Genomic DNA, 21,113 nt, shown 5'->3' on the forward strand with positions numbered 1-21,113 from the left:
GGGAGCTGTGATCCCAGCAGGCAGACACAGCCCTAACAGTGAGCTCAGAGCCACCGTCCCACTGTCCTATCCCACTGTGTCCATCTGTCCCAATGCATCCATCTGACCCAAAGCTCTGTCTGTCCCAGTGGTCCGTCTGTCCCGTGCTGCCTGGGAAGCTCGCCTCTTTGTCTGCTTGCTCCTTTTCAGCAGTAAAAGAGATTCACAGCCGCCTCCAGCTACTTGTTCCCTTCCCTGAGGTCGCTTTATATTGTTCAAAGAAAGGTATAAAGTGTGTCAGGAGATCTGCTTACTCCACAGACCCGGCACAGAAGTGATTGATACAGTATGTCATTGCTAAATTGCTCAAATAAAAAATGATTCAGTGAAGTTCCCTTACACTTGTCCTTCCATTATCCCACATTGTATGGTTGTGGATACCAAACTGGCTATCTACAGAAAGCATTTCAGCCTTACCTTACGAACAGATGGAAAAACAGTGTACTGAGAAATGCCATCACTGCCTTAAGGATGGCAATGGAATACCAGAAGCACCGAAACGCGGTGTGTGCCACTGACTTTGCTACCAGAGCACTTTGGTGCACAAGAGAGCAGCGCTGCATGAAGTTGAGTGGGTGCTCTGCACTGCACACAGTAACTGTGATCAGAAAAATAAACCATCAGCTTGTTTGGTACTAAAGCACGCATTACATTTCTCCCTTCCAAAGCAAATTTCTGTCTCATCCTTCTGAAGAGGTTCATTTAATAGCGTGTGAAATGAAACGTCAACAAGAATTAGAACAAATGGCCTCCTAACACCAAGGGGATGAGAAGTCCCTGCTGGGAGGTGGCTCAGCCCCACTGCAGCCCCCAGGAGCAACACTCAGTTGGTGGGGGCAGCTGCCCAGGAGGTGGGCTCTGCTGGGGGCTGGGGAGCCTCAGCCATAATGCTGGGGCTGAAACCCACCCGGGTGCACAGGGCACTCACTGGAGCTGGGTTTGCTGAGTGCTCCCTGCTCTTCAGAGCGAGTGCTTGGAGAGCAGGGTCTGATGGCCCTGGGAAGCACAGAAATGGCATGAAAACAGAGATGTGAGGTATGCAAATAAATCTTGCTGACAAAATTGCTCGCTAGGCTCATTATTATGGAAATAAATTTAAAATGTGACTTTTCGGAGCTGTTGAAAGCCATCACTTTCAGGAGCTGTTGCATGCCTCTCTGAAGGGCTACTGCTGAGATCTGTGATGTGTAGGGAATGCTTCTCAGATATTTCTTGCTCTGCAGTGGGAAAGAGCTGCTGGGCCATCAGGAGCTGTGCAGGCTCCATCAGTCACACTGCCCAGCACACCCAGATGCTCTCCCCTGGCTGCAGCCCACCTGCGTTCTGCACAGAGGGAACAGATTGACTCTTGTGATGCTGCCCAGTGCAAAAAGCCCAATTAATGAAAGGTTAGGATGCGATTAAAGATTTTCAAGTGCCCTGTCTTTCAAAGTATGGTATGAATTCCTGGAACACTGTTCTTGTTTTGCAGAGAACGAAGCACCTGTAGCTTGCTTTGCTTGTTTTTCTTGACCCCTGTGCAATTCTGTGTTCCTCTAAAAGAGACAGAAACAGCACGCTAGTTTCAACTGACCATGTAGAGCCTCTTCATAGATTTGTGCCCCTGCTTTTCAAAGGGTCTTGAAAGTGGGAGCACTGAGCAGAATTGGGATGTGGAGAGTAATGCTGAGTATCCCAGGTACCCTTATCTGCCCCTCCTTGGAGGTGCACAAGGCCCTGGGCAGCCTGAGCTGGGGGGCAGCCAACCTATGGCAGGGATGGGGCTGTGGGCTTTGTGCTCCCTTCCAACCCAAGCCATGTGATATTGCCAGAAGAGCTTTTGTCAGTGGTGACGGCAAGGAAGACCAGTGAGAAGGTGCTGGAGTGATGCTAACAAGTGGCAGGACTCCTTGGTGTCTCGTTGCTGCCACAAGAGCAGGGAACTGTGTTTTGTGATCTGTATGGAAGTTCAGTGGTCCGCTCACTTGGATTCTGCATCTGTCACATGGAGATGCCAGTGCTTGCATAGGAGGGCAGCACTGCAATAAACGTTTGTAGCACGTTCTGACTGCCTTAACGAAGCTGCAGATACGCTGTGAAAACTCAGTTCAGTTCAGCTGCCTCTTCTCTTTGTTATTAGCCCATGGGAGGTCTGTGTGCTGCAGCAGGCCTGTGCTGTTGCATTCGGTGCAGAAGGCAGCAGTGTGCACCCCAGCTCCCATTTTCCTACGTGTGCTGAGCAGTTCTGCAAATGGCACACAGGCGCCTAACGGCTGTAATTAAACAGATTGACCTTTCCATGCACAGGCTGGAGAGGAGAAAGGTACTAGAGAAGATGGATTGAAAAGTGAATGAGATGCCAAAGTAAATCTCTTTTACTCATCCCATGTGTCAATAGCGAGCTGGGAGAGCATCAGTCTCTGCAGCCTGAGTCACAGCTGAGGCACAGGCTGTGCCTATGGGATCTCCTTTGTGCCCATCTTCCAGTGCAGCCCATCAGACACAGGTCTGTCTGACAGCACGCACAGAACTCCTCCTCAATCACACAAAGCTTTGAGCACCTACTAAGGGAAGTGATGTGCTTTGCTGGGAGAGGTCAGGCTGGGTTCTGCCACGTCCCTCCTCAGGGCTTTGTGTGAGGGGTTTTGTTTTCTACCACTCACAGCTGCATCTTTTGCAAGAGGAATGTTATTCTCCGCCATATACAAATGGTAATGTTTTAAAATAATTTTGCACTGGTAAAAACTGAACCCAGATATCACTGGGTAACTTCTCAGTGAGTCAGGCCTTCAGTCTTTTATTTTATGGTTATCTTCTATCATAGATTTATATAGTGGTGTGATTGCTTTTCACATACAGAATCCTCACGAATCTTTTCATCCCTGCTCAACCCAATTTTCACGGGACTTCAACTGCAGATCTTAAATGTCCTTTGAGCCCACTGTATGCACTGGGCTCTGGGCTGCAACTTCTGCTCGCTTGATTTCTTCTCCTCGGCATGTTTCCATAGAAAGGGCATGAAATTCACCCCTGTGCTGTAAAAGTGCTCGTGCCATTCTCTCCAGCTATTCCATTTCACGTCCTGCATGTAATTGCTTAACAGTGACAGTCGTCTTGTGGTTTTTTATGAACCAGTGACAGATCCGTCCAAGGAAAAAAATACACAGTGCTGATGATTAGGCAGAGTGATTGCTGTTAAATTCCAAGGCTGGACCCCGTCCACTCCTCCACTGCCGAAGGAGATGATTTGTTGTGTTTCTGTCATTGCTTCTGGCTCTGGGAGCAGCACAGCACGGCATCACGCAGGGAAAGCCCTTCCATTAGCGGAAGAGTTGGTTGGGCTTTTTGTTGGTTTATCTCCTCCTCTGAGGGATGTCAGTTGTTTGCCACAATACATAGTGTTATAATGCTGTTTTAGTTTCATCGATTGTGCCTGGGCTTAACAGAACGAGGTGGAAAACTGCGTTTAGAAGATGGGTGGAAAAACAAACCTAGAGGCTGCGTTGCACCTTAGATGGCAAACTGACCCCTGTGGTTGCATTGTGTTACGCTGAGTATCTAGGCTATGTTTTGTAGGCCAAGCTTTGCTAAAAACCCTATTAGAACAAGAAACCCACAAACACTTTGACAAGGAGCATATAGTAAAACCCAAATCCTTACATTACGCTGCAGTGGAAGGGAACTGCTTTGCTACCATGGAACATTTTGCATACAGTTGGGCAGTGTTTGGCATCGAGTCCATTCATTCCACCTCAGTGCACTTCTGGGTAGAATTCCCAACAGCCTGAGGCACAACCGAGTTTTCCTTCTGCAGCAGGAAGGTGCTTTGCTCTTTCTTTACCTGCACCACAGTAAGAGGAGGCTGTCCATTCATTATTTATGGTATTTCATCGTTAAATCCTAACTTTGCTTCTGAGAAGGCAGCACATTTTGCTAACTCATGTTTTGTCTTCCCTTAAGGAGCAGGAAAACACAGACCTGCAGAGCATCTTTTATTCCACCATCCATAACTCTGTGAGATTTAAAAAAAAAATGTTTTCCCCTCGTTTTCTCCTTTCATCTGTAAGAAGAGATGAAGTTCTTTGATATTTTATTTAGACCCCATCGTGTGTCGGGAGCGAGCCTTGGAGCTGTTTGTGGATGGGCTTCCTGCAGGGCCATCCTGCTGCCATGCATCTCCTGCACAGTCCCCCACATCCCAGTCTAACAGAGCTTTGGGCACCAACATTTTTCACTGCAAACGTTTCCTGCTGCAGGTAAAGCACTGCGCACACGTGTTCAGACAAATGCCCTTTCTCTGACTGTGATGCTGCAGCGGGCGGATTTGATTTATTGTGCAGACAAGTGCTCTAGGTAGAAGCGCTGTCTGCCCACACTGTTTTGATATTGCCAGGGAAGCAGTTATTAATGGCTACAAACAAATCCTATCCAACTTAGCCACAGTGCTTCCAGTGCCTGGAGCTGAAATCTCTGCTCCTCACAGGATGCCCACAGGTGAAGGTGGGTGAGGAGCAGCTCAGGACCCAGAGCCCCCCTTGCTGTGACAGCTGTCCCATAGCAGCACTGCACATCTCAGCCTCCCCCACTCAAACCCTCCATTCCCATTCCACCACGCTCCTTTTTCCTCGCTGGGACCCTGCAATGAAGGCACATGGAGGAGCGCTGAGATCAGAGTGGGCAGAGCCATTAAAGAATTATTGACACAGATGAGATTGCAGGAGGAAAGCTGTCAATAAAGAGGCCCCAGAAGGAAGCGTGTGGCCACGGGCTGCCTGTGCAGCAGCAAGGGAGGATCTGTGCTGGACACAGCTAACGAGGAGGCTGCAGACGCCTCGTTTGTTTCTGACAAAAAATGAATCATAAAAGCTGCTGAAATTCATTTTCAGTTCACAGTACATTTGGTGCCAGACTTTCATGCTGCAATCACGCAAATATATACTGACACGTACAAGTGAGCTGTGAGCATGTTTATTTACCCTGTGATGTGCACTTGAGGGCATGCATGCATAGGTTTAAATATATTTAAAGGCGAACACCTGTTCCCTCCTCAGAATCCTTCATCTCCCACCAAAGCAGCGATTGGTTCTTAGTGCAGAGTTTGGATATTCTCCCCTTTTCCCCCCTTCAGATGCGCCCCAGCTCTGCTCAGAGTTGCACACACATAGGATGGGCAGTGGCAGAGTGTGAGTGCAGCACAGCTATGGGAGCAGAACTGTTCTAACAGCCCTTCGTATCTGCTGAAAGCCTTCTGCTGGCCACGAAAAAAAAACAGTAAAAATAAATACGAGTGTTACTATATAGAAGACAACATTAAGATTTAAAGCTTTTTCTTTCAACATCTGTAGATGTAGCCTCCTTTACTGAAATCTCATTTTTCTCCCTTCTTTTCCAGTCTGGCAGAATTGAACATTATGGAAAGCTGTGTGTGGGTATGTGATGGACTGCTGCTCACACAGCGGGTATTTGGACTCCCACTTCTCTGGGCAGTGAATTGCCCACAAGATCTGTCACAGGACTGCGTGGGCAGTCAGGTTTCCTTTGTGCCATTTGTCCAGACCTCTCTGTTCTGTCTGATCTGATGAGAAAGATCCATTCCAGGAGTATTTGTTCATAGAAGTGCAGAATGGCTGTGGTTGGAGAGGAGCTCTGTTGGCTACCCAGCCTGGCAGTTATTAATGGCTACAGTACCCCAAGGGCTGCACCAAAGCAAGGGTGTTGGGACACTTGTGTTAGAACTAGCCGTGTTAGTGCACATCCTTGCTTGTATCTGAATTTGTAAAGAACGATCAAACCTGGAAAACAGCAGCTACCATTTGTTGCTTTTCCGATCCATCAATTTAAATGGTTGTTTTCTTACCACCAAGAAGTAAGAAACAAAGCATTGCAACTTTGTCCACACCGCCAGGAAGAACCTGACGTGACAGCAGCTTTGCTCTGGAGCTACAGATATGTTTTCTGTCTGTAATAGGAGGTTGCTGTTTACCTACATTTTATCTGTTCAGAAGGCTTTCCCTAGACTAGAAATCAAGCTTGTTCAATAGAGCTCATTAGGTAATGAGCTTATTCACTAAGCTCATTAGTAGGGGAATTCATCCCGCTCAGCCCTCTGCAGCCCAAATCTTGTCTCCCTCAGCCTAGCTTACTGCTCGTTTGACCCTTAGCAAGAGAAGTGACTTTTACCTAATTTGATCTGGTTTGTGTATTTTCATTCAACAACTGCCTTGCTGAATGACTGTTTCTATTATTTAATCTGGCCTGCTATTCCTCTGCAGCAGGAAAATATCTACAAGGGCTGAAGTCTCTGTGCACAATGTGCCAAGGAGAGAATATCATGCCAGCTCATTTCAAGAACTGAAGCCGAGCGTCTGACTCAGCAGGACTCATCCTGTTCCATGATGGATGCTCCCTGGATGGAGGAACAGACGGTGGGGCAGATGCAAGTAGGCAGGAGAAGGAAAAGAGGCACGAGTAGAAGTTGTGATTGCCTCCTGCGAGCCCTTGATTGCCCATCTGCACGCAATGGCGTGGTCGTGCAGGGAGCTTTAGAGACACACAGACAGCAGAAGAAAGGGCTTTCGTATTGTGGTTCATTATGCAGAGATCAGAGAGCAGGTCTGACAAGGAGGATCTCTCACAGGGTGGGAGATGGGCTGCTACATCTTCCTGAACAACGGCACAACTGAGACGTGTGGCAGTGAAGGAGGTGTGCTGGCAATTGTGCTCCATTGGTTCATGCTCAGAGTGCTACGTTTTAGCCCTGTTTCTACTCAATCAGACACCAATTATTGGAAAAAGGCTCTCACGGTGTCAGAGTTTGTTGGATGGACAACAGCCTCCTTCTGCCTTCCCTCTGATGAAGCAGAAAAAGCAGTTGGAGCTCTTCTTTAATACTGATGACAACAGGTCAAGCCAATACTGAAGCCTCAAAAGACAATAAAATAAGGTTACAATGAGAATGAATTCTGAGCACAGGGAAAGGATAAAAGTTTGTTTGTGCCCCAGCAGCTGTGTGGCTCAGAGGGAGCTGAGCTGCGGAGTGAAGGACGCAGTGCCCTGCGCATACCTGGGGTGTTCAGTTTGGGCCGGTCCTGGTCCAGTGCATGGACTGAACGCCCGTGGGCAGTAAGAACACATCAGGCACGTTCTCTCAGCTGCCTTCCAGCCGTGTTTCTCCAGAAGGAGTGCTGCAGGGCAGCTCTGGAGCTGTGCTATGAGCCAGGCAGTGGGATGGGATGATGGAGAGTTTGCTTTCGGAGCGCACTGCTGATCCAAGCAGAGGCACTGATGGAGATGGGCTCCAGGAGAATGCAGCTTAGAGCAGCTCTTTCCTTGCAGCTCTCCCTTCAAAGAGAGCTCTCTTCTGCCAAGCATTAGGCTACGAGAATAGTGATATCCTTTCTAATTGAAAAAGAATGCGTTATTTTTGTCCTCACCGTGGTGACTAATTAATATTTAAGGAGGATGAATCCTTTGTGCTGCTGCTCCTACCAAAACAGAGAAGAAGTGTGTCCTGTTGATGACATGTTGTGCACAAATTACGCACCAGAAGAGCGTACTGACGTGGAAGTGAGAACTGTGGCAACAGGGTGGAAAAACAAGAAGGATAAAGTAATAGTAAAAGTGTCTTCCTTTGTACGGAGAAGAAATAAAGGGGCTGTCAGGCTGTGGGGGGAAACCTTGTTATCTCAAAGCTGTGCATTTAAACCTTAAAGGCTGAAAGCAAATGGGAATTTATCATCTGCTGTTTTCACATCTGATGCGAAACCCCGTATCCACAGGCAAAAGAGGAACAGCAGCAATTTGTGTCTCTCAGATGGAGTCACATGCACAGAAGGAATAAAGCAATAAGATCATGAAAAATAATTATCTGCACAAAAAAGCTGAGGGTATTTCAGCGCGCTGAGGACGTGTTGTCGGGCCAACAGCAGCTGCCAAAAGCCAACCTGACAGCTTCCACTGCTGCAAGGCAGCATCTTGGGCAGTGCAGGACTGGGCTGGCTGCTGGGGTCTCGTCTTTGTTACTGGGGGGGTCTCCTGGCACCGCTGCACTCTGAGCTCAGCTCTGTTTGAGCTCAGCTTTCAGGGGCACGTGGCCCCATTCTGCAGGGCTGCTCTCTGCGGAAGCAAACAATCCTTCTCAAGGGCTTCACAGCAGCCAAATTTCGCAAAGTCCTGAAGGCAAAACGCTTGGGCTGATGTGTGTTTTAATTCTGTTGCAGATGGCAGGCCGAGATGAAAGCAGCAGGCTGCCCCGGGCGCTGCGCTCGGTTCCTCTCCCCAAGTCTCGTGGCACAGAGCAGCTCTGCACGGCTGCCCACCTCAGCACGGTGCTTTCAGATGTGTTTGTAGGGGAACGGACCCCACATACAGCACTGAGCAGCAGCGTGCAGCCCAGACCCAAACCCCACAGCCCGCACAGACATCCCCAGTGTAAAGCCAGGAGAAGAGACAGAAGTCACTAACGAGTGAGAGAAGGAAAGGGCCAGATGTTGCAGCATCGTTCCTCAGGCTGCAAACTAAAACGAAAAGCCAGGAAAGATCTGCACCTTTTAAAGAGGTAATGAATTGTTTCCTCCACTGGCAAGCAGCAATTTGACTTGCCACATACCTCCGAGTAATTTCCCAGCAGGTTTTAATGTTGGAACAATGGCATTCTGCTAGATATTGATTTTAAAATAACTCTTCCACCCTTACTTGTAACCTGAAGAGGTGAATTACAGCCCTTGAATGTGCTCTAACGTAGTGCTGGTAAATGGTGGAACTGACAGTGGCTGTCTGGGAAAGCCATGGGGCTGAGCCCTGCCCGGGTCAGCCAGCAAAGCTGGGACAGGTTTAGCACAGAGCAACCCTTGGTGTAAGGCACAGAGCAGCTGCCAGGCTGAGCCCTCTGCTCCTGGAGCTTATGCTGCATTAAGCACATCCAAACCTGCTCTGTCCTCCGGTAGCAGCACAGCATCTCTGTCCCTGGGTACCTTCATGCAGATGGGCACAGTGGCAGGGATGCAGAGCCCAGCATCACAGCAGTGCAGCACCAAATTCCGCACCTCTCTGATGGTCCTGCAGCTCTCTGTGCCCATGCAGCAATGCACGCCGAGAGCAGATTTTGACTGCGTGGATGTAATCAGCTAAGAGATGTAATTCGTTTTGGCTAATTTGTTGCAGGCCTTTAACTTCCCTTCCCCTTTCACCGCCTTCATACTGACGGTGGCTACTCTGTCCCCTATTTTCAGCTGATTGCTGTAAACTAATTACTTTTACTGGGTCAGCGCTGTTATGAAATTATCATTTTATGAGACTAAAAATAACTCGGATCCGAATCAGCAAGCCAATCACTTCCCTTCATCTCCAGCGAAAATACAATGCTCTCCGCAGCCTGCGTCTCTCAGGCACTCGCTGTGCTGCCGGCTGGGGAGGGAAGCAGGAATGAGGAGCTGCGAAAGCTTCCTCAGCTCAGTTGCTATAGATGCATCTCTGCCAAGGTTCCCATTGGTAAGCACAGTAGTCATGTTGTGGTTTTAGGCAGCACCGTTACTCAGCATCATTCAAAATAATGTCCTTCTCGCACGAGTTTGCCTTGATGGAAAGTTATTTGCCCTTGCCCATTAGAAAATGGGGTGTTTGCTTGTGTGTGCAATCATGACAAGTAACCAGAGCCACAAAAAGCCCAAGGACAGAGACATTCCCATTTTTCAGGGTTGGTTTTTTTTTGAGAGAGTGAAAATCCAATGAATTCCACTTGCAACAAGAATGAATAAGGGCATTTTAATACTTCTGCTGAATGCAAATAGCTCAAAAATGAGATGCTTGCTTGAGATTTGCATCAAGGCAGAGAAGGAAAAGGTTCTGTCTCTGATTCCGATACAGAGATGTTCCGTGCAGCGTCTGTAAATCCATTAGGGGAAGAAAATTGATACACACTTCATATAGGGTGAACCTGGAGTCAGGAGAATGAAAGCTCAAGCAAATGACTTCTTTGTGTAGCTCCATCAATTCATTGTCTTATTGGGCTTTCTGTATATTAAATTCAAGCTGCTCCCTGGCCTGTGGGCAGAAGAATTGTTGCCCGTAGGAAATGGGGAGAGTGATGATGTGCTGGCACCTCGCTTTACAAAGGACATGTCCAACAGCTCATCCATCTTCCCCCTGACGATGGCAGATATGCAAAGCAGCATTTCTATTAGAGCAATATTTCTGATTCCACTTACTGAGGAGGTGACACACGCCATACGACGACGGGGCTGAGCTCTGCGGAGCACCCAGCATGGCAGCGCTGCAGGGCTGATTTATGGCTTCCATGACTTTGCAAACTCCTCCCGGGTCACATGAAGGAGGGTGAATGAGGGTTGCTATCGGTCTATGGGCCCCGGGGCCACGCATGGAGCAGTGCTGCACAGATCCCCATCACGCAGTGCTGGCAGCCCTGCAGTTGCTAAGCGCTCAGCCGGCAGCGCTGCAAGTTTCACATCCTGTTCCCCTGTTTACATCTCATCCCATTCCTTCCTTCCCCAAAATTGAATACCAGTGAAAAAGAAAGCCCAAGAAATCAACGAAACAAATAACAAGATGGTTGATTACTGACGGCTCTCTCTCACTTCTCATCCCCATGATTTGCAGGACTTCGGGCTCCAGCTGGGTAACATCAGGACAGTGGAGCAGCCCCCAAGCCTGAGCCCAGCCCCCCCAGCACTCAGGATCTGTGCACTGCTCCCAGCCCTCCCAGCACTCAGGGATTCCCCTCCTCGCTGCAGAGCGGGCTGCAGCCATGGCAAGGCCATTGCATCTGCTGTATGACTTCCCCAAGCTGATGTGGCTCCTTGAACAAACTCTGCAGATACGGTTCTGCTGTCCCAGCACAGTGACCAGCGCAGCCAAACCCAAAGGGACAGAACAGACCCCATGGGGACAGGTGTGGGAAGGGGGGTTTGCAGCCACGCTGTGCTCACAGACGCTGCCTGGGAGGCTGAACATACTGCTGCTGTCAGGTGAAAGGAAAACAGCCATAAACAGCAAAGGGAAACATGACATGGGCAGAAGCAGAATAGCCTGCAGAGATGGGGTCCGGCACCGCATCCCTGTTTGTCACACTGGGGCACAGGGATGTGGGGTCAGCCCCTCCAGAAGCAAACCCCAGTTAAAAGTAGATGGAAACAATGCACTGGTAGCAAAGTGACACGATTTATGATAATTAAAGTGTCTCAGTGTGGGTGTAAAGCTGAGGGCCATTGCATATGAATTGAGTTAAAAGCAAGAGGGGGCACAAATGCAGGCAGATTAGAGGATGAGTGCTGCAGGGTGAGGGGCAGCCGCTGCCCCCAGAGGAAAGTGCTGCTGTGCATAGGATAGCTGGCCTTGAGTTAATTTTGAATAGTTGATTCAGTGATTCAGATTGATTTGAGATGCACCTAAGAGTAATGCTTTCATTATAAAACCTCCTGAGCAAAATTTAACTCGTGCTAAATTAAAACAGCCTCTGTTAAAGCAGGGCTGATGAGCACAGCAGAGGGCTCAGAGATGCAGGGTCAGTATAATTTAATTCCTTTGCTTTGTTTCCCATCTCAGAAAAGCTGCTGTACCTCCCTCCCTGCGCTGCTGATTTTTGCTGTTGCTTTTGTGCCTTTTGCTCAGAGGAAAAACCCCTTTTGGAAAATCCTTTATCATGGTTGTGCACCAGGCTGTGCACGGAGGCTGGCTCTCACAAATGGCGATGACTTCCTTGCTTCCAACTGAACAAATTTAATTTACTCCAGCAAATATCTGGCTTAGATTTGTTATTTTAATTATTAACGTTAGTCAACTGGAACATCTGTTAATGCTTTCCTAGCTCTAGCCTGGGTTTTCATTGTCAGTAAACTTTCCCTTTATATAAAAGGGGCTTGGAAACACGGGAAAAGTTGTCCTCCACATTGCAAATCACACTGCCACAAGCAAAGATATTACAGTGCCAGGGAAATGTCCATTATCTGTTTAAGTCTCAGGGTTCAAAAGAAGAAATCTATACACGTGTGTATATTTGGCTTAAAAGCTATGACACTGTACATTTCCTGTTTCAAATACTGGCTAAAGCAGATGATATTGGGATGCTCTGAGCAGTGCTGGGATGGCAGCAGCTGACAGGCAACTGCTTGGAGAGGCGAAGTGAGATGGAATAAGAAGCACGTTAGGAACTCCGGCTGCTGGCAACCGCTGTGAGATGGGAATTGCCAGCGCTCTCATTAGTAACAAGATCCTTCCAAACATTGCTAAGTGATTTCTGAAGAGAGAGAGATGGACTGTGGTGTGAAAATGCCAGGAAGATGGGAATGACGTGGGGCCGAAGTCTTGTTTCTGCAGCTGGCTGATTTCGATGCCGTAGAGCTGCCCTGGGTGAGGGGCTGGCGGCGGGCTCCAAGGAGGTCTGCATGGCACAAAGCATCAACCTGTCTGCCTGGGATTTGCCTGGGATTCCCAGGGTTTGGGAAGCCAGCAGGGAGGGTTTGGGTTTGCACTGCACAGCAAGGTGCCAGAGCCATGTGTGGGGCAGGCAGGTGTTGGCATTTCTCTGCAGGAGCTGCCCGGATTTCAGAGTGCCTTACAAGTCTGTGCTAAAGGCAGCAATCTCAGCTGGCACACTGTTTGCCAGAGACACCTATTTTAATTAAAATCCAGCAACAGAAAGCCCCAAATCAGTAACACGCTAAGCGTAAGCTTTAAGGCTTTGATAGCATGTTATCAGTCCCTTTCCAATGAACGCTTACAAAGCTATGCTTAAACTCCTGGGTGTTTTTAATTCTTGTCGACTCATTTAAAGCACTCATTCATCCATAATTTCTGTGATTGCAACAGATTGAGGACACTTTCAAGTCCTCAGCACTCTGTTTTGTCACCTATGTGTTCAGAGAGGAAGGGAAAGGGAACAAGACCAAGCACCGATGGGAGCAGAGCATTAACTGCACTCTGCAGCATTTTCTGCATGGCTTTTACCAGCAACTTTTGTTCCCAAGTAAAACTGAGCGTTTCCTTCACCCCAACTTTCCTATGACAAAGATGGAAAGGACATCCATGTGAACACACACGTGTCTGCAGACAGAAGGATGGGTGCAGTTATATGGAACGGCAAAGAGACAGCCTTTTGGTGACTGTGACAAACATTGCCATTCTCACTTACTGAAGAATTCAGACTGCCAGTTGTCATCAGATTCTGTGCCTTTCTGACAGCTGAATTACGATTTCAATAATTTACAAGAGCCATTGTGAGCCTGTCCATGCCTAATAGGCACAGAGAAGTGTTTAAAATCACAAGCAGCGTAGAGGAAAAAAGTGGTGACCATATTACAAGAGTGAGGGTTGTCTACATCTGAGCATTAAACCCTGTGAGCTCTTCAGTGGGAAAACTCTTTGCAAAGTAATGACAAACGTTGTGTGTCCTGATGGGTGGCATTAAGAGATGATTGCCTACTTTCTTTTTACATAACCCCATCAGGGTGAGGGCTCGGCCATTCTGACAAAGGCTTTTGTTCAGGGAGACAGAAGCTCAAATCTATAATCTCAGTAGAAATATCTGTAAGGGGGAAATGAAATAGAAGGGAAAAAACAGCGCCCTCCAGGCTATGTTTCCTTTGCTTTGATTATTCCATTACCTCCACACCTGTCCATAGCAGTGTTTGAAGTTCTAACACAGCGTATGCCAATTACTTTTTCAACTCATCACTAAACACAGACGAGAAGCCCATTTCTTGCTAAACTGAGGGAGAAAAAATCCCACGGAACGTGTCCTGGAGTGACACTGAGTGACTTCAGGAGCGCAGCAGCCCATAATATCCATTTGAATTCAGCACATCTGTAACTCCTGGCACACCAAACAAAGAAACTGTGACCAACGTTGTGAAAAGAGACAAAATATACGTCAGAGATTGTGTGTAAAATCCACGGCTCAAATGAATGTCTGAAAAAAACCCCAGCACTACCTGCCAACTTCCTTCCACTTCTCTCTCCTGCAGAATGAGAGCAAATCAGCACCTACTGCTCCACAGATTGCTTCTCCTGCGTTCATTTACCATTGTGCCAAGCATTTGTCAAGTGGGTTCAAGTGCTTTTTCTGTTTCATACATGTAAACACAGAATTCCAGAAGTTATCAGGCAAAGAACAATCGAGTCTTTAACACTTCTATTCCCTTTTGCAACATGCATCCAGAAAACTGCTTAGGAGCAACTAAGTCTTGCTCCTACTACATGCTTGCAGGCTGCCGAGTAAAAGAAAAAGTAATACTCACCCAAGTGTTGTCATGGTTACAATAGTGTACCAAAAGGAAGCAGGAATACTGGTGAATTTGCTTGCTGAGGACCCTTTCTCTGCATAAAACATCACAGTAGCAAAGATGATAATTGCCATAGTGAGGGAAAAGAGGAGAAAGCCAAGCTCAGAGGCACAGCTCTTCAAAGTGTAGCCCAAGATTCGTAAGCCTTGGGAATGGCGAGAGAACTTGAAAATCCTGAAAACCCTAAAAACCCTTAGAGTCACAAAGGCTCCGCTGACATCCTCGTTGTTGGTCATCACCAAACCAATGTAGTATGGCATGATGGCCACCACGTCAATGATGCTCATCACGCTTCTGATGAACCTGTAGCGACTTGGGGCCGCGAAGAGTCTCAACAGGTACTCGACTGTGAAAATCATCACGCAAGCCGTGTCCAAGCAAAAGAAAGCCACAGCGTATCTCTCCCCACATGGAAGCTCCTTGTTCCCCGGCACCGTGCCGCAAGGGACAGTTTCCACGACATTGGTGATCACAGAGACGGCAATAAAGAAACCGGTGACGTAGTAAAAGACTAAGGCTAAGGTGCTGGTGTGGGGGTTCTCGAAGGCTCGCCACATGGTCTGCCGGAAGCTCAGGGATGGCATGGACCCTTCCTGGTTGTTTTCTGAGTCGTTGTCGTCCATCAGCCGCTCTGCGTTTTCCCTCTTTCTGTCTTTGTACTCTTCGTAGCAGCAGTCCCCAATGATTTCAGGGAGGATCCCATAGAAGGCAAGCTCTTCATCGTAGGCAGAGATGCACTCGTACCTGGGATAGTGCAGCTTGCCAGTTCTATAAAAATTTAAGATGCACCTGAAGACCTCGGGGTCCCGGTCGAAGAAATACTCCTTGGTGTCTTCATTGAAGAAGAACTCCTTCTCCGTGCTGCCCAGCAGAGTGTCCGGGTACCTCTCAAGTGTAGTCCTCCAGGTCTGGAAACGCCTGCCGCTCACGTTGAGAATGATCAGCTCGTCCTGCCTCTTGTTCTTCTCTGTCGGAGCCAACGGCATGGGACAGTTGGCCACTGGCATCCATCCTATGGCAGCTGCCCTGGCAAAGGGCAGCCACGCAGCCACCCCTGCAGCCATGGTGCCCCTGGCCGTGTTACTGGAGGGGATGGGTAGGAGTCAGATCAGCTCCATCTGAAAGGCAGAGCAGATAAAAGCACAGCACAAAATCAGTCAGGGTTTCTCCATCGTGCTCAAGAGCTGGATCAGAATGGGTGCAAGAACTTCAAACCGCCGGCTTGCCCTCATCTCCTGGATGAAGAGGATGTTAAAGGAGATACAACTCGGCGAGGTTACGGCATTATTATGGATTGAAATTTTGAATAGCAAATGATTCCTCATTAAAAGCTCTTTAAAAGCAGCATAAACACAGTAATTTATATTTGCTTCCTTACAAACAAAACTAATCCAGAATTCCCCAGGTGTAAGTCTCGTGCTCATCCATTTAACTACAGCTGTCAAGAAGGAGCTGGAAGTGCCAGTGAAATCAGCCTGCAGTTCACCCAGCAAAACTGCATGCCATGAAGAGCCGAGCCAGGCTGAGCTGGGCTTCCAGGTGTCAGAATCATAGAGTCATAGAATGGCCTGTGATGAAAAGGATCACAATATTCATCTCATTTCAACCCCCTGCTGTGTGCAGGTCACCAACCAGCAGCCCAGGCTGCCCAGAGCCACATCCAGCCTGGCCTCGAATGCCTGCAGGGATGGGGCATCCACAGCCTCCTTGGGCAACCTGTTCCACCTCTCTGGTTTTCATTCATTTTCTTCCACCCTTAATTAAGGACCTGGGCTCAGCAGGAGTTTTTTGCCGGTCTCTTGGATTTAGAGGTGTGTTTTACTGAACTGAAATACAGGAAAATGTTACCAACGGAGTACCAGGAAAAGCAGAACGGGAAAGCCTCCAAACTTGGGCAGCTTTCCTCCAGCAGGATTTATTACCAGGAGACCCTGATCGTTTCCTGGCAGGCAGAGACAGAGCTGAAGGACCATTAGGCTGAACTGAAATATCTTCACTGCAATCTTGATTTTTTAGATGAAATATATCCCAACTTGTCCAGACCCTCAACCACTGGAAGCCAACATTCTCTGGAAATTACAGTGCTTAATGTGGTTCTGATCTGGCCACAAATTTTCTTTTCCTTTTCTCTCTTTGGTCTTCGGTCCTTAAAATATTGAACTTTTTTTCATCTTTTAACTTGCATTTACTTTTACTTCCCTTTTGTTTTCCTAAGTCTGCCATAAAATCATCTGGAGGAAGGTGCCATTATCTTATCAGATGCATTACGGTCCCTATCAAAAGCCAATCTATCAATGGTGATTCCATTGATCCCACTGACTCAAGCCCTCAAAGCCTAATTATATCCTCTACATGATACCCTTCTATACAATTTTACTCTGAACATTTTTAATTATATGAAAGCTGCCATTCCAGCCAGTAAGGCTGCAGCATTATTGATTTCAACAGCCATCAAAACACTGAATAAAAAATGATGCAATCAATCTGTGGTAAAAACAACTGAACTGCTCCCAGGAATGCTCTTTCCTCTTCAGGACACATTAACATTCATCACTTTAATATGGAGCATCTCTCTGTGCAATTTTACTACCTAAAGGACAACTGAAATCCCACATCTCACTGCTGCTGGAAGAAGTTTTGTAATTACAAAACATGGAATAATCCATAATGATTATCCCAAGGAGACACTTTCCACATATGCACGCACCAGAGCCAATATCCCACCGCATTTTGCTATGGAGGATTGTCCCATATCATGAAGCACAATTTTTTCCTCTTCCTCCTAAGGAACAAAGGTATTGAGCTAAGGGTGCCCGAATGGCAGCCCTGGAGACCTCACAACCCTTTGTCCATGGCAGAGGTGGAGGAAAGCACCGCAAATTTGCTCTGCACCACTTTGACTGCCTGCCCCAGTCTGCAGCTGGAGGACAGAGCTGCCCACTGCTGTTGGCACAGTGCATCTTTTAACTGTAGGAACAGGGCTGCAAAGCAGGGGGCAGAAAGATGGCAACCACTTCTGTCATTAATCACCAACTGCATACAAATAGCCAAGGCACCAAGATAACACATCCTCTCCCTAATCTCCCTGCTGGTAAACTGTCTTCTGTGCTTTTTAATTTCAATTAAAAGCACCACAAGTCGTTATTTCAGGACTGATTGGTGATGTACACTGACCTGAGCAGCTACGAAGCAACAGCTCCTCATCTTCCCTAATTTCTCTGGGGAGCCTTATTAGAAATCTCTTCCGTACTTATAACTTTGGCTGTAAATTCCAGGTTACCTACATTGGCTGCTGAGGCTCTATAAATACTTCACGTATAATTGTTCTAATAGAGCACTGGTAGCTCACAAGTCACTTACGCATTTTTAAATCAATTTTTAAAGATAAAATGGGTCTTTCCATGCTAGCAGTGTATGTGGGGAAGCTATTAATACCTCAGCTATGAAACAGGCAGGAGATTAAAACAAGAGAAGGGTGTTCTTCCATAGAGTTCCCGTTTCTCCACTACAAAGAAATGCAGCTGGTTAAGTGAGCTTAGCACACGCAGCTCTGTTAGCAAAGTTGCTTCAATCTGTCCCATTTGGCCCACAAAATACTCAAAAAAACCTTTTTCAGATGTAAGCCGGGCTTCTGTAAGAAGGACTGAGAGGGCAAATAATAAATCCCTTCTCAGAAAGGTTTTGCTTTCTCTGGTCTGTGAATCTTTGGGACTTTATCTCTACTAAGAGAGATGGGTTTGTAAGTTAGAGCTGCACAGCTTGCTTAAAACAAAACAAAACAATGGAACAGTTTATCAAAAAGAAAAGAAGCCCCTTTTCTGCCCTCCATGTCTGGGTTTAGTAACTGCTAACCATTCTCCTCAGGCTGGAAAGCATTCCTGGGCACAAAATACATTGTATGGGCAACAGTCTTTTCAGCTTGAGTAGGGAACAGACACACTGCAACTCTATCAGACACGTACTTGCCTACACACACATTTCTGACTTTAATTACTGTAATTTCTGCATGCAGTTTGGAAGGAACGTGTATCGGTAGCCTGTTGATGACATTTAGAAGACCTGCTGCACAAAATACAATCATTTGCCTCTGTTTGACTTACAGAAGTCAGCATCGGTGGAGAAAATAACTCTTTTCTGTGGATGGTTAGGAGGAGAAGCACATGGGGTAGGAAAGCCATTGGCATGAGCCCATCTCTGCAGATTCCAGCCCCATCTCCATCCCTCCCCACCGCCCAGCTGTGCTGCCCTGGCACCCCGATGTGATCCCAGGCTAAAAGCAAAACCCTGGCGTGTGCTGTTGGATCAATGCAGCTCTGGAGGAGAACTTCAGAGAACAGTCATTGCTGTTTACCTAAAGGGTCAGCAAATAAGCGACGGATTCCTACCACATTGACTTCTATTGCCATTGCCGTACTTATTAAATGACTCTTCAAAAACAAAAAGAGAACCAAAATCTCCTGGCATTTCCTTTTCTGGAAGCAGACAGGGATGATTTAAAATACGGCTGATGAACAAGTGAGTGTTTTGATGAGATACAACGCTAATGGGAGTGAAGAGCCTGGAGATCATCCCTCCTCTCGCTCTCTCTCCATAGCTGGGTCAGGCTCAGGCAGCAAAGATACTTCGCTTAAGAGCAAAATATGCCACTCAGAGCTTCAAAATCCTCTTTCAGCCTTGTATTCCTTTCCCTTCCCGCTCACATCTGATAATAAAACTTTCTGCAAAGCACCCATTCAGCTGGGTGCAGAGATCTGGGAGCAAAAGCAACAGGCTTACAATAAGTGCATGCCAAGTCCTGCCCACCCCGGCAGCCCGGGCGCCCCATCTCGCAGCACCCCATTACCTGCAAGGCACCAGGGGCAGGGAGAGCCCGAGGGAACGGGCAGGGAGGGAGCACCGCTGCTGTGGGTACGAGGTGAGCTGTGCCTGCCTCCCGACTCCCTCTCTAAATGCAGTCAGAGGCAATCAGAAAATGCAATCATCACTGGGAAGATAGAGAGAGAGATGACTAAACGGCTTCTCCCTCTTTGCAGCGGAGACGGTCTCTCCCTGCCTCTCTCCTGAGCTGGTTGGATTTGCCCCTTTCCTTTCCAGCCCAGTTCGGAGCTTCAGATCGCTGCCAGGTTCCGGAGCATCCGCGGGCACGGACCTACGGGGGGATGCAGCCCGAGGACGGGCGGTTCGAGCTACCGGAGGCACAGCAACCGGAGCCATTAAACGCACACCTGAGCCTACGCTGCGGGCCGACGTGCCGGCATTGGCGAGGCTGGGAGCCGGGGGGCGAGGTGTGCGATGCTGTGCCCCTCGGGCAGCAGAACCCGTGGGAGAAGTCTGTTCTCCTGGAGAAGAGCCGTTCCCCCGGTACCGTGAGCCCACAGGCAGCCTTAGCCCGGGCAGGAGGGTGGAATGAAAAGAAATACCCCAGCCTGAAGCCGATCTTCCCCTTTCTCCTTCTCCCCTCTCCTTTCTCCTACCCGGTACCCTTTCCTCCTCCTCCTGCCGTTCTCGCTTGCCCAGCTTCTTGGCAACTCTTACCAGTCCTCTCTGCATCCCTCTTTCATCCGCGGTCAGAAGTTGGACTCCAGATGCTCAGAGAGCTGGCATCCTTGCTCAGTTACATTTGCCGGTGAATCTCCCTTCAATAAATAACTCTCAGCCCAAACGAGAGCAACCCAGTCATGCTCCGCTCTGCCGGGCAGCTCTGGCACTGACTGATGCGCCGCAGCGATAGTTAGTGACTTCCATAAAGTAAGACAGATACGTACATGAAATAGAGGAGCTCGGCTGCCTCGCCATTGCCTCGCATCCTTCCCCAGCTCAGCTCCGCACTTTAATCTATAGCCGGGAGTTCGGGGGCTGGAAGGGTCCGCGCGGGCAGAGGGTGGAACAGAGGGAGGGGAGGGAGAGAAGGGAGCGGAGCGGCGAGGAAGGTGAGAGCAGGAGAGGGAATGCGGAGCCGGGGAGCGGACGGGCGGGAGCGGCCCCTGCCCCTCGCCCTCCCCCCGCCGCCGGCGCGCCGTACCCCGCCCGCAGGTGCCCCCTTCCTCCCCCCTCGGCCCCGGCCGCCGTCCCCCCGACCCCGCTCACCTCCGCGGGGTCCCAGCCCGCCTCCCGCCTCGCCTCGCCCCGCCCGCCCGCCGCTGCCGGCCGCGGACCCAGCCGAGCGCGGCCGCTGCCATGCGGCTGCCGGGAGCGCGGCGCGGGGGCGGGCGCGGGGCTGCGCGGGGCGGCGCGGAGTGCGCGGGCGCGGGGCGGCGGCGGAGCGCCGCGATCAGCACCGGCGGCGGCGGACAGCTCCGCGGGGAACGAGCCGGGGGGGCGAGGGGGGGGGGGGGGGGGCGGCGAAGCGCCGCAGCGCCCCGGGGAGCGAGAGGGGCTGGGGGCTGCGGGATGAACCGGGGCTGCGGGATGAGCCGGGGGCACCATGAGCCACGGGGCGCTGATCCGGGCCGGGGTCCGCTCGGAAGGATGCGGTGAGCGGGTCTCGCCCTTCGCCCTCCCTGCCATCCCCCCACAACCCCGTCCGCTGCCGCCGGCAGAGGTCACCCCGAGTGACCGCGGTCCTTCCCCGGGTGCGGCCCCGGATTTGTGGCTTTTGGCGAAGGAAAGGGACGGGGGAACGCGGATGTGCCGCTAAGCAGGGTCAGTTTTCCAGGTGATTTGCTGTTTTTGTGTTATAAGAAGTCTTTTTTTCCCTCCCCCCGAAAGCCTCTAAGCATAAGCATCCCTCCCCAGCCCTCCCTCCCAAGAAAAATACAAACAAAACAACAAAACAAAGAGCAAAGCAACCAAAGCAACCAA

General features: G+C 49.2%; 1 protein-coding gene across 4 annotated transcripts in view; it reads right to left on the reverse strand.

The window, feature by feature from the left end:
• The window catches only part of KCND3 (potassium voltage-gated channel subfamily D member 3), a 96,786-nt gene extending 76,359 nt beyond the window's left edge, over positions 1 to 20,427 (reverse strand). The window contains exons 1-2 of one of the 4 annotated variants that reach the window (XM_048925752.1): positions 20,400 to 20,427; positions 14,268 to 15,430 (exon numbers count right to left, since the gene is read on the reverse strand). In XM_048925752.1, coding sequence (XP_048781709.1) covers positions 14,268 to 15,376 — 1,109 coding nt within the window. In that variant the 5' untranslated portion in view covers positions 15,377 to 15,430; positions 20,400 to 20,427. Of the gene's footprint in view, positions 1 to 14,267; positions 15,431 to 19,847; positions 19,931 to 20,077; positions 20,265 to 20,399 lie in introns of those variants that run through there. The other 3 variants (XM_048925754.1, XM_048925751.1, XM_048925753.1) reach the window with 3 other exon arrangements.
• Positions 20,428 to 21,113: the final 686 nt, after the last annotated feature.

Source organism: Lagopus muta, chromosome 24 (assembly GCF_023343835.1).
Source record: "Lagopus muta isolate bLagMut1 chromosome 24, bLagMut1 primary, whole genome shotgun sequence".
Classification (NCBI taxonomy): Eukaryota; Metazoa; Chordata; class Aves; order Galliformes; family Phasianidae; genus Lagopus; species Lagopus muta.